This window comes from Fistularia commersonii, chromosome 4 (assembly GCF_037954325.1).
Source record: "Fistularia commersonii isolate RoL2024-O1a breed Wild chromosome 4, RoL_Fcom_v1.0, whole genome shotgun sequence".
Taxonomy (NCBI): Eukaryota; Metazoa; Chordata; class Actinopteri; order Syngnathiformes; family Fistulariidae; genus Fistularia; species Fistularia commersonii.
Window position 1 is genome coordinate 17,901,224 of NC_141287.1, and position 11,617 is coordinate 17,912,840.

An 11,617-nucleotide genomic window follows, 5' to 3' on the forward strand; every position below is an offset into this window, starting at 1 on the left:
TCAAGTCTTTGTCCCGCAGGTTTAAGACACTGCCGGTTTCCTCTGAAGGAAACTCGCCGCCGGATTGGCCTTATTGTCCTTGGTAATAAACTTGCCGCTTCCCTCGTTCAAGTTCTCTACCCACAACCCCCCCCCCCCGCCCCCCCCCCAAGTGTGGAAATCCTCACTCCGACGGGTTCCCGCGTCTGTGTCCCCCCGCGGCTTCGTCCGAGGTCGGGTTACACGCGGGACCCGCTTGTCCCGCACAAGAACTTATAAACATAAAGAAAAAGGCCAAACAGATAGATAACCAAAACAAAGTTGACTCACAAGTCATTTGAGAATTATATTATCTTTTCTTAAATCGTGAGTAGCCGACACGCGTCGTCAAACATTCCCAGATAAGGTTTAATGTGCGTTTTTTTTGCAACTGAAAAAAAACAAGAGAAAAACAAAAACAATTTAATCTGTTATTTAACGTTTGAACATAAATGTGAGTTGACCGGATTAATGCGCCGGGCCTTTCCTGGGCACTTCATAGTAGATATTCTGTTTGTGACGGAAACAAAAAAGTTTTAATTATTTCTACATTATTTCTTAAATCTTGGTCATTATTTTATTTTATTTCATTTTTTTTTTGGGGGGGGGGGGTTAAAGCGGGAGAGACACACACACACCTAGTTGTTACTGAAACTATAATTTCAAATATACAGGTACAGGTCTTTGTTACCATTTTAATAAGACGAGAGAGCCAAAAAGTAGGATCGACGGTGTTTCTATGTTTTAATCGTGTGATGAATTTAATTTATCCAAATACAGAAAGAAGAGAAATAAGCAATGACACATCCTTGTGACTAGGTTAGAGAGAAGTTTGGTTAGCCTGAAGTTTGAAGATGTCCTGACACGTCAAGAAAATAGAATTAAGGCGATAGAGTTTATTTGTCCCTTTCCCGAGGAAGTTAAAACATCCCCTTACCGTGTCAATGAAATCAAAAATAAATGAAATAACAACAACAAAAAAAACTAATACACTAATAAAAGAATGAAAAACAAAAACGATAAGAAATACACTATCTAGTGGTCAAATTCAGAAATGAATGTTTGTCAAAAAAAATAAAATAAATAAAAATGTTTGTTTGTTTGCATTGATGATAAACTACCACTAGATGGCGGTCTTACTCAAGTAAAGAAGGCCGGCGAGCAAACCGAGAAATGACGCACTGACTAGTTACCAGCAAGTTTACTAATCAAACTTTGTCCATATTAGTTGGATATGAGACATCGGACAGTTAATTCAGACCAATAATCTCTTCTGGTTCAACATAATATACCATTTTATTTGGACTGAGGGATGTATGTTTAAAATAAAAGTTTTAATGTTTGAGCTAGTCTGGGCGGCGAGATCAGTGCAGAAAGTTTGATATTCGATGCTTTTTTTACTTTAATTACAGACAGTGGTGGAGTTATACCAAGAGCATGATTTGTGACTTCACTGGTGCGATACAACATTCAGCAAATAGACGGTGATGCTGGTGGTGAAGAGGAGGGTCCACCAGTAAAATAGTTAAAAGGGTAAAATTGCTCGGTATTGATGTTGTGGAACCGTGGGTGAGGGAGAAGTCATGGTGATATTCTAGGAAAGTTATTTGGTCACTGTATTTGTTTCCCCACAAAAAAACATGTCATACACAATACACATTCCCTTGGGCTGTTCCCTTCAGGGGTCGCCATAGTGAATCATCCGGCTCCATGTAACCCTCTCTTCTGCACCCCCTTTTCTCACACCAACTAAATTCAAGTGTTCTTCATCTCCACCTATCTTCGATCCAGTTCTCACCGGTACGCTGCACGTTGTCAGCATTCGTCGAATGTTAACCAGTCTGACTTCATATTATAGCTTAAAAACAATACAAAACACTTTTCCAAGAAGTTTATTTGAAGCAAACCTCAGAGGAAGATATTTGTCTGATATTCCCAGAAACCTGATATGATAAAAAGCCTTCTGAAAGATGCACAGACTTCATGCTGCAACTTTGTGTGAATTGGCCAACTTTGCTTTGCTGCTGGGAGATTTGGTCTGCCTGCTCAAAGATGAGCCCGACACTGATTCTAGATCATCTCTTGTTTTCATGTCCCCCTCCACATGTTTCTAAACCCATATTCAGGGGTCCGAGGTCACGGGAGCCGCATGGTAGCCATTAATCCACAAGGGTCCGACTGCGTATCCAGTTGGTGCTGCCGTGACTGTGCTGTTACTTTAAATCCTGATTTGAAAACATGCTTACTGAACATAGGCTCAGAACAAGCTCAAAGCCAAGTCTATTCATTTATTTGATTATTGTTCTGATGACCCTGGGTTTAAATGTTTTGGCAGACGACGTGCTGAAGACCTGTCGGTGATGGCTTTATATCTTGTATATGGTGAAGGCAGGCGGGTGGAAATGCATTAGAGGCAAAGTGCAACCTGTCAGTGAAGTGAGGACAAACCTAATTTTCCGTTCATGGAGGGTCCGATGTCAGCTGGTGAGAGAAAACACAATCTGGGACCCCACCAACCTGATCTTATCCTTCATTTCAGACTCTTTCCCCTCCATTGCCTCCTCTATCACAGAGAAGTTGATCCAAAGGTTATGCACATTTAAGATAAAGCACATCAGTCATACCTTAAATAGGGCAAAAGTCATTGTTTGGGGCCAAAACACTCATTGTGTACCTGACAGGTTATGCAGAACTAAAACATTACATAGCAAATTAAATAGATATAAAGCAGATTCATCAGGCTGTGAGATTAAGATCATTGTATTTCAGTGACCTCAGTGTGAACTAATATAGATATGGCTAAAATGTTCTTTTATCTATATTAGTTCATGCATTCATCTTTTCGTAGCCATCGAAAGTCAAAAATAAAGTCCAGTGACTTTCCAGTGTGAAATGATGACACTTGATGAAGGGGGTTCATTTGGGAGGCAGCGTTTAATGAAATGGTTTTCAATGCAAATCTCCACATTTGGCACATTTTCACGAGTCTTCCCCAGAAACACCATCACATTTTGGAAAAACATAAAAGCAGATTGCAGGGACCCAAGAAAGGTTCACATCTGCAAAGTCGGCTCCTGCAGCCACGTGAGAACCTAAGAACTTAAAACTGGAAAATCATCAGCAACACCAACAGAGCATAAAAGGCACAGACAGGATTCTTGGATTCATTTTCACTTATCCCACTATGTTTTTCTTCACGCCACTTCAAACTCTTCAAAGTCCCAATTATATAAATGTTATCTCAACAACTCAAAACAGCCTCTCACAATCAACTTTTCGCTTTCTCAAGCAGAAGAATGGCAAGTTAATGCGGTGCTGAAGGCGCACTCCATGGTTTATCTCCATTCCACCTCACATCTGGCACACTGATCCTCTCAAGCGGTACTTTTAGCTTCTCATCACTCTGATGTTGGTCTGGTATTTTTTGAGACACAAACCAAAATATAGACAAATGCAGACTAAATATTGAAATAAATTAACATTATAACCAATAATCTAATCATTTCTTTGCTTCCACTCCCCACCATATTAAAATATTGTGAAATATTGCTGCAATAAAGTCATTTACTTCTTTGATCAGTTTGATCAACCAGAAGCAGCTGGGTGGGATGAGTCATTTTACAAAGACACAAAGATGATCCTGCATTTTTCTCAAAATGAACATTTTTTTGGGCAAAGAAATTAAGGCCTTATATTTTTTTTATTCAACAAAACAAACACACACACACACACACACTCACCTCCCCGCTCAACAAAACAAAACAAAACAAAACAAAACAAAACAAAACAAAACAAAACAAAACAAAACAAAACAAGCACCCCCTCCCCAAGCTACAGTTCTTCCAAAATCCACTAGATGGCATGCTGAGTCGTATTGCAGTGACTGGATAAAAACACAAACCCTTAAGTCTCTCATACATTTCAGGGTGGCTCAGATTCACAACATTTCAGAGAGAAGTGCTCCTTAGTAAAAAGGACTCTGTCTTGAGTGCTTAAAAATACTTCAGTTGTAAGATATTACATTTCCTGTGCCGGGTCTCACAGTCTGTGTAAAAAGCCAACAGTCTTCTCTGAGGACACTGATGACTTTGTATCTGATCTCCCCACGCAGGTCTTGGGTAGGTCGCGGCACAGAAACAGTTAATCCAAAGAGGTCATTCTGAGTCTTCACATGACAGGACTGGGCCTCAGGTGTGTGCAGACATTTGTCCATCAGAGAAGCATGTTATGAATTATTACAGGCACAGGAAAACTCTCGCTGCCAGCAGATAAACCACCACTCCAGTCATTACCACTTCCAGAAGTAGTTTTCCAATAAAGAAATAAATGATGCACCGCAAAATGATGTTTTATGACGTGGCGGTTAAGTTTCGGTTTTGGCACAAACAGTCCGTGTGCAGATTAGAAAGCGACTGCGGCCGAGGTTCAACCTCCCTGGTGTTCCAATACACAGGGTTGAAAGCCATAAGTCACTGCTGTAAATTTAATCCAACATCTGGGAATGTGGATTCAAAAAGTGATTCTTTGCCTGTGCTTCTTTTCCGTTGTACACAGTTACTGCGGTCGGCAGAGGTCATGTGACACTTTAACTACATTGTGCAGGGTCAGAGAATGGCTTGACAGTATTTTGAATTCAGAGGACTGAGTAGCAGTATTTAGATTGTCTCAATCTCCTCACTCATCTATCGGGTTGTTATGTTTCTTACTGTAATTATTTAAAATGTGTCAAAAGAGTCATTTCTTACTTTGACCTGAGATGGGGTCTCCTAGGGAGGGTTTGGCAACGTATCTTCTCAGGACCTAGAAGACAGGAACTTCACGGTTTGGCTTGTTAACAAACAAGTATCTCACCCTTTCAAAGCTTGACCTCCTCCTTCCTTTGTTTTTGCCTCATCTCCATCTCTGTTCCATTCAGCCAGGATTTCCAGTCATTTTCTAGTTTTACCGAAGAGAGAAATGAGTGGCATAATTCTACATTAACCTCGAACGGCTGCGGTGGAGACACAATGCCGCCAAACAGTCTGTGGCATCCAGCTGTACCCGACATCAGTTAAGCGTCAAAAGACAGCAAAGAGCTGTTACGTTTCTGTCACAAATTAAAATTACATTGACATTTTACGTTCAAATTTGGCCTTAAACATCAGAGTCCCAATAAACCAATTATGATGTTGTGTGGACATTTAACTGTTGGATGTTGAAGAAGTTAGACTTTGATAAGTTCACCGTATCATCATCGTTGCCACCATTTTCAGAAACCAAATGGTGCGTCTTTGACATTCAGATATGATGGGATGGTGCAATTGTTCTTTCTCAATTTTTTGAAAACAACTTTATTTTTATGTATTTTATTACACATATTTCCCCACAGACAGCATTGACTTACAACTACAGTGGAAGAGAAAATGCCAAACCTCTATTTTACAGCAAATTAGAGTAAAATTAAACTGGACTACCAATGGCGATTGCCTTTGCTGATGAACGTCAAATCATGATATTTGACTTGTAGTCCTTGTTGGCTGGTCTGAGTATTACATCTCTTTTTCTTTGACAGCAATAATATAAAATGAATAACAAAGTTGGGGGTGGAAACATTACATAAATTAAAACCTTTTTTTTTCCTCCAAAGTTAGAACATGTCATCACTTTTAAATCTTGTCCCTGGAGAGCTCATCAACAGCAGGGAAGATGCAGCGGATCAAATTCCACCTGGTTTTATGAAATGTAAATTCCAAAACCTCTAAAAGAATGAATCCTGGTATTTTCCTGGACAAAACGCTTTTCGTCCAAAGTGATGGTTTCATTACAACATCTGCCATTATTTAACGGAATTAGTCAAATATTACCACTTTAATTAAACCCTGTTGTCAAAGTAAATGAATGGCATCATGTGAATGATTATCAAAATTAATCCTTATTTATTTTTTTCCTTTTAATTGGGTCGAGAGGATTGAGGACGTCTTCAGTGGCCGATTAGAATATTCATAAATTTCTACCTAATCCAAATTATTGATAAGTAGTCAGTTGTTTTTTTTCCCCAGGAGGGTCCCTGGAGATAATTCAGAGATGTCCCACACGGTGGGGCAGTTTTTCTTCATCCCATTGGATTATTTCAGATTTAAAAAAATGAAAAATGATTAAATTGGCATCCTATCTAAATAGTTTGTATGCACCAATGCAAAACATGTTATTTCTTTACCACTTGTACTTATGTATCAGTCTTTAGTCCAGTGTGCGTGTATGTATGGATGCATGCATGTGTATGTGTGTGTGTGTGTGTGTGTGTGTGTGTGTGTGTGTATTTGTGTTGTATGGGGGGGGGTCAGGACGGATTTGACAAGGCCCGCCTAGCCTCCAAGTTTCAGTTAAAGTAGTTCATATTTGGACCCGCAGGAGGCGCCAGAGGACGCGCAGAAGATAATCTGATGATGCCTTCATGGTCATTTCACGTGGAGGAAGCAGGAGATCCGTGCACGACTTCCATGTCTTCACACGTCCGGCCTCTGCTGATAGAAGGATGCTCCCAGTTTCCACACGATCAAATCCTTTAAAAAATACACAGTAATTTGGACCAAATAACATCCTGTTGACCTTTTTTTTTCTTCTAAACTGATGATGCTGCGCCAAAAAACGAGTTTTTCATATATTAAATCACTTTAAAATATCAGTAAAAAAGATAGACAAATGGTGATAACAGCATCAAATGAAATTGTAGCATTATATTTTTTATTGTTGTTATGATTGTGTAATTATAAAAATTAATATCACAATTGATTGGTTTTAGCCTCTGTGTATTAATAAATATATGTAAATGTGTAATAATTCAGTCATGATCGATCCATCGAAATTCTCTGTGAACGAATAATAACGTGAAAATAAGAAACCGAAGTTACTCGATTGAAGGAAAAACAAACAAGAAAAAGCCCGGAAAAATAAATTATCACTGCAGGGCTTTTTTTATGATTATTATTGTTATTATTTTGGCAACAATCTTGAATCTTCATGTAAATGCGTTTCACACAAGGTGCCGGAATAGCACCAAAAAGGCGATATGTAAAGAAAAAAAAAGGTGTGTGTATGAGGGGGAGCGATATAAGGGATTAAAACGGGGGAGGGGGGATGGGAGGAGGGAAACAACAGAGAATCAAAGCATAATAATACTCCTAAATGAAGAGGGAAATGTTGCAGCGCTCATTTTATTAATCAGACTGTCAATTTCACCCAAGAGGCCAAACCCAGGAGCGAACTAACTCACACTCACACACACTCTCACACTCACACACACACCGAGCAAGGGACGAGCATCTACACCTCGCTCCTCTTCCTCTTCCTCTCCACTTGGATATTATTCGTCTGACCGGAGGCCGCCTCCATCATCAAGTGACAGCCCTCTCCTGTTTATTTGCTTATAAACCTGTTACAATAAATGATCATTGGAGCGACGTCAGCCCGGGCGTTTTTTTTTTTGTTGTTTTTTTTTTTTTTTTTTTTTTTTTTTTTTGCTTCCTCCAGGAGCGGTCGGGGCCACTTTCGGATGAATGACAGTTGCGCGCCGTGGGGAGGACGCGCTCCACGCTCCCGGCTGCTCGTCGCCTTCGCGTTTCTCCGCTTTCACCGCGTCTTGCTTATAAAAAGCTTCGTGGGCGGATATTGAGACACACGCAAACCGCCCGGCGCTCCAGCGTTCTCCTCTCCTCCCCCCCCCTCTCTACCACCTCCACCATCCCCCCCACCCCACCCCGAACCCCCCCTACCCCTCCTCGGACCTGCGTCGTGTCGTGGCGCGGCTCGATGATGGAGAGGATAAGAAAGGAGATGATTCTGATGGAGCGGGGTCTGCACAGCCCGGTGGCGGCCAAGCGCCTCTCGGACGCGCCGGGGAACTCGGTGCTGGAGGCCCTGGAGAACTCCCAGCACGGCGGGCGACTCAGCCCGAGGATCACCTCCGCGTCCCTGCACGGCGGGCTGGCAGACATGCCGGCCAAAGGCAAATTCGAGATCGACAGTCTGTTCGCCTCCCATCACGGTGGCGGCGGCGGAGGCGGCGGCGGCGGCGACAACACGTCCTCGGCGGAGATCTCATCGTCGGAGAGCCGGAAGAAGATGAGCCTGTACTCGGAAGTTTCCCAAGAATCCGACATCAACAGTGATGTGGAGGTGGGCTGCCCCGCACACCGCTCCCCCAGCCAGCACAAGGAGAACAGCAAAGGTCCTGCCTGCTCCTCCTCACCCACTTACACACACACAGAGGATTTATGAATATAGAAGAAATTACTATTATTATTATTGTGCAAAAATGTAATATTGTACTAACCTTATTCTAATTAAATTGTAATATATAAAGCTGCTCATCGGATAATAATTAGATTATTATCACAGTTCTATTTTTTTTCTCTCTTTTTATCTAATTCGTATTATTTTACTTTATTTTTTTCTACAGGTTTTTCAGACAGCAACTCGGGATCTTCCAACTCGAGCTCCGGCTCCCTCCCCGGTATGAACGGCAATTCGGCGGCGGGGTCGAACAACTCCAACGCCGACCAGGTCAGACGGTACCGGACGGCTTTCACCCGGGAGCAGATCGGCCGGCTGGAGAAGGAGTTTTACCGGGAGAATTATGTTTCGAGACCGAGGAGGTGTGAACTTGCTGCGGCTTTAAATCTCCCGGAAACAACCATCAAGGTAGAGTCCTTTTTTATTGTTGTTGTTGTTGTTATTCTTTCTTGTGTGTGTGTGTGTGTGTGTGTGTGTGTGTGTGTGTGAGAGAGAGAGAGAGAGAGAGAGAGAGCGAGAGAGAGAGAGAGAGAGCGTGTATGTATGTGTGTGTGTTTATCTACTGCAAAATGGCATGTAGCAAACGGATAAATTCAACAGGCCGCATCTCTGTCATACCGCCAGCTTCATTTATAAAAATACAATAATTATATCAAATTATTTTTTATTTACCACAGCTGAATTGACGTGAAATTTAAAATTAAGAATTTTCTCGCCAATGATTAAAACAACTGATATATTTTCATGTCCTGCAAACAGACACATATTTCAGTATATTGGCGTGTGTGTTTGTGTGTGTGTTGGGGGGGGGCATCAGTGTGTGTGTGTGCGCGTGCGTGTGTCACTAAAATCCGCCGGGTATTGACGCTGACCGGAAACGGAAACCCACCTGGCCCCCGTGTGTCGTCGCCGCCGCGCAGGTCTGGTTCCAGAACCGGCGGATGAAGGACAAGCGGCAGCGGCTGGCGATGTCATGGCCGCACCCGGCGGATCCAAGCTTCTACACCTACATGATGACGCACGCCGCGGCCACCGGAAGTCTACCGTACCCGTTCCACTCTCACATGCCCCTGCATTACTACCCACACGTGGGCGTAACGGCTGCAGCGGCCGCCGCCGCGGCCACCGGCGCCGCCTCGTCTCCCTTCGCCACCTCCATCCGCCCGCTCGACACCTTCCGTGCCCTGTCCCACCCGTACTCCCGCCCGGAGCTCCTGTGCAGCTTCCGGCACCCGGGACTCTACCAGTCGCCCGCGGGCCTCAACAGCTCCGCGGCCGCGTCGGCGGCGGCGGCGGCGGCGGCCGCTGCGGCGGCGGTTAGCGCGCCGTCGGCTACCGGGCCGTGTTCTTGTCTCAGCTGCCACAGCAGCCAGGCGGCGAGCGCGTTGGGCTCCCGGAGCGCAGGCGCGGACTTTACCTGCACGGCCTCCGGTCAGAGGTCCGAGAGTGGATTTTTGCCGTATTCCGCGGCGGTTCTCAGTAAGACGTCCGTCCCGTCGCCGGACCAGCGGGAGGAAACGTCCCTTAACAGATAACTCGACGCGGGGCCGCCGGCTCCTCTCCACGACCACGCAGCGGCCCCTTTGTGCATCCGGGCGCTGCTGTAAAAAAACAAAACAAAAAAACAACAACAAAAAACAGTCATGCGCGTGCGCGTACACACACACAAACTCACACACACACACACATTTCTTCAAGAGGCAGTGCGAAGGACACTATAAGAAAGGAAAACTGAGGAGCGATTTTTCATTTCATGATCCTGAAAAAAAATGTTTTTGTGACACTTTTCGAATTTCATTCGTTGATAAGTTATTTGCTGGGACAAAAAAAAACAGAACAAAAAAACACACACATACAGGAAACACCCCCCCATTCTCGCCAAGCCCGCGTCGTTTCACTAAAAAATCCTGGACTTTTCAGTTACACGTGAACGCCTCACGGGTGTCCGGCAATGAAGGTGACAGACTCTCCCGGAGGCAGGAGGCACCGGGCAGGTGTAATGATGCTCTCTCTCTCTTTCTCTCCACACACACACACACACACACACACACACACACACACACATTTATACCCCTCCCCGCTCTCCGTCCACAAAGCGGCGTATCCTTCTTCACTACGGGCCTAATGGACTCCATGTTTTGGCAGCCGCGGCTCCGCAGCTCCGCGGGGACGCGCCTAATCAGCCGGGAGGCGCACACCACCTCCGCGGCTCGCCTTTCGTGTCAATTTTTATGTTAATAATGAGAGGATCATGACAAAAATTGCCAATCATGTACCCAGATAGGGCCTGCTTTGAATACCACCCCCCCCTACACACACACACACACACGCACACCCCCACGCAAGAGAAGTTCCTCCGCTGTCACGCTAACAACCCGCGGAGGGAAGTGAAGAGACGCGGGTCGCGCCGCGCGTCGGATCCGGATCCTATTAGGAGGCTTTTAGGGAAAACATCAGGGGCCCGAATGTGAGAGACCTGGTAATAACACCCCCCTCCACCCACCCACAACCTAATCTGTCTGCCGGTAGTGTAAAACAAACGTCCACAAGGCGATTTGTTTTTTTTTTGTTTTTTCTTTGTTTCTTCCAGCCGAGCGGCGTGGCCGATCTTCCCCCGGTTACCACGCACTACGGCGGCTCGATGCCGCGGCGCGCCGAGCCGCCACAGATCCTCCCGGTAATCCAAGCCTGTAAACAAACCCAACGATAAGAGAGGGTGAGGGAGAAAAAAATTAAAAAAAAAAAAATAAGAGGGAGAGAACGGCTCTGTGCTATGAATTGGCCCAGCGATATGTTCTTTATCAAACATGTGAATTGTACAAAGTCGTGAGATATTTTGCCAATAGTCCTGCTGATCGTTTGGAAGCTGAATTATCGATCAACCTGGAAATAATCGCTTCATGATTTTTTTTTTGTACGGTTGGATTTTTATTTCGCCTTTTTTCCCCTCTCCTTTTTTTAATTTCGTGTGACGTGCTGAATGTTCTTTTTGTTCTTTTTTTGTTTATGTTGGAGCACTGGATATAAACATCGATGGGCCCACTACAAACAGTCTGGCCTTTGAACGCACCAATAATCCGGCTTGATAATTTGCATTTCGTGGCTAAATTCAGAGTGGATTATTATTATTGATATTATTGTTATTATTGTTATTATTAAAGGAGCAGCTCATTTTTGTTACGATTCCTTCAAAAAAGCCCCTTTTTTGGAAAAAGGGCTGATACATAAGCACTGAAATTCAATGGCGAAAATAGCATTGGCCTTTTTTGTCTCCTCCTTTTTTGTCCTTGCGGGGTCTCTATTATAACTCTCTCTGTATTTAAAAAAA

General features: G+C 44.0%; 1 protein-coding gene across 1 annotated transcript; it reads left to right on the top strand.

The window, feature by feature from the left end:
• Nucleotides 1-7,472: 7,472 nt before the first annotated feature.
• Nucleotides 7,473-11,617, top strand: evx2 (even-skipped homeobox 2). The gene is made up of 3 exons (XM_086144659.1): nt 7,473-8,224; nt 8,456-8,697; nt 9,210-11,617. The coding sequence occupies exons 1-3, from the start codon at nt 7,807-7,809 to the stop codon at nt 9,822-9,824; spliced, it is 1,275 nt and encodes a 424-aa protein (XP_086000785.1). The 5' UTR covers nt 7,473-7,806; the 3' UTR covers nt 9,825-11,617.

Bases quoted from the DNA above. Each gene is read 5' to 3' on its own strand.
- evx2 (XM_086144659.1), top strand. From the start codon at position 7,807: ATGATGGAGAGGATAAGAAAGGAGATGATTCTGATGGAGCGGGGTCTG. The intron at 8,225-8,455 runs GTCCTGCCTGCT...TTTTTTCTACAG, and splicing joins GCACAAGGAGAACAGCAAAG to GTTTTTCAGACAGCAACTCG. The intron at 8,698-9,209 runs GTAGAGTCCTTT...GCCGCCGCGCAG, and splicing joins TCCCGGAAACAACCATCAAG to GTCTGGTTCCAGAACCGGCG.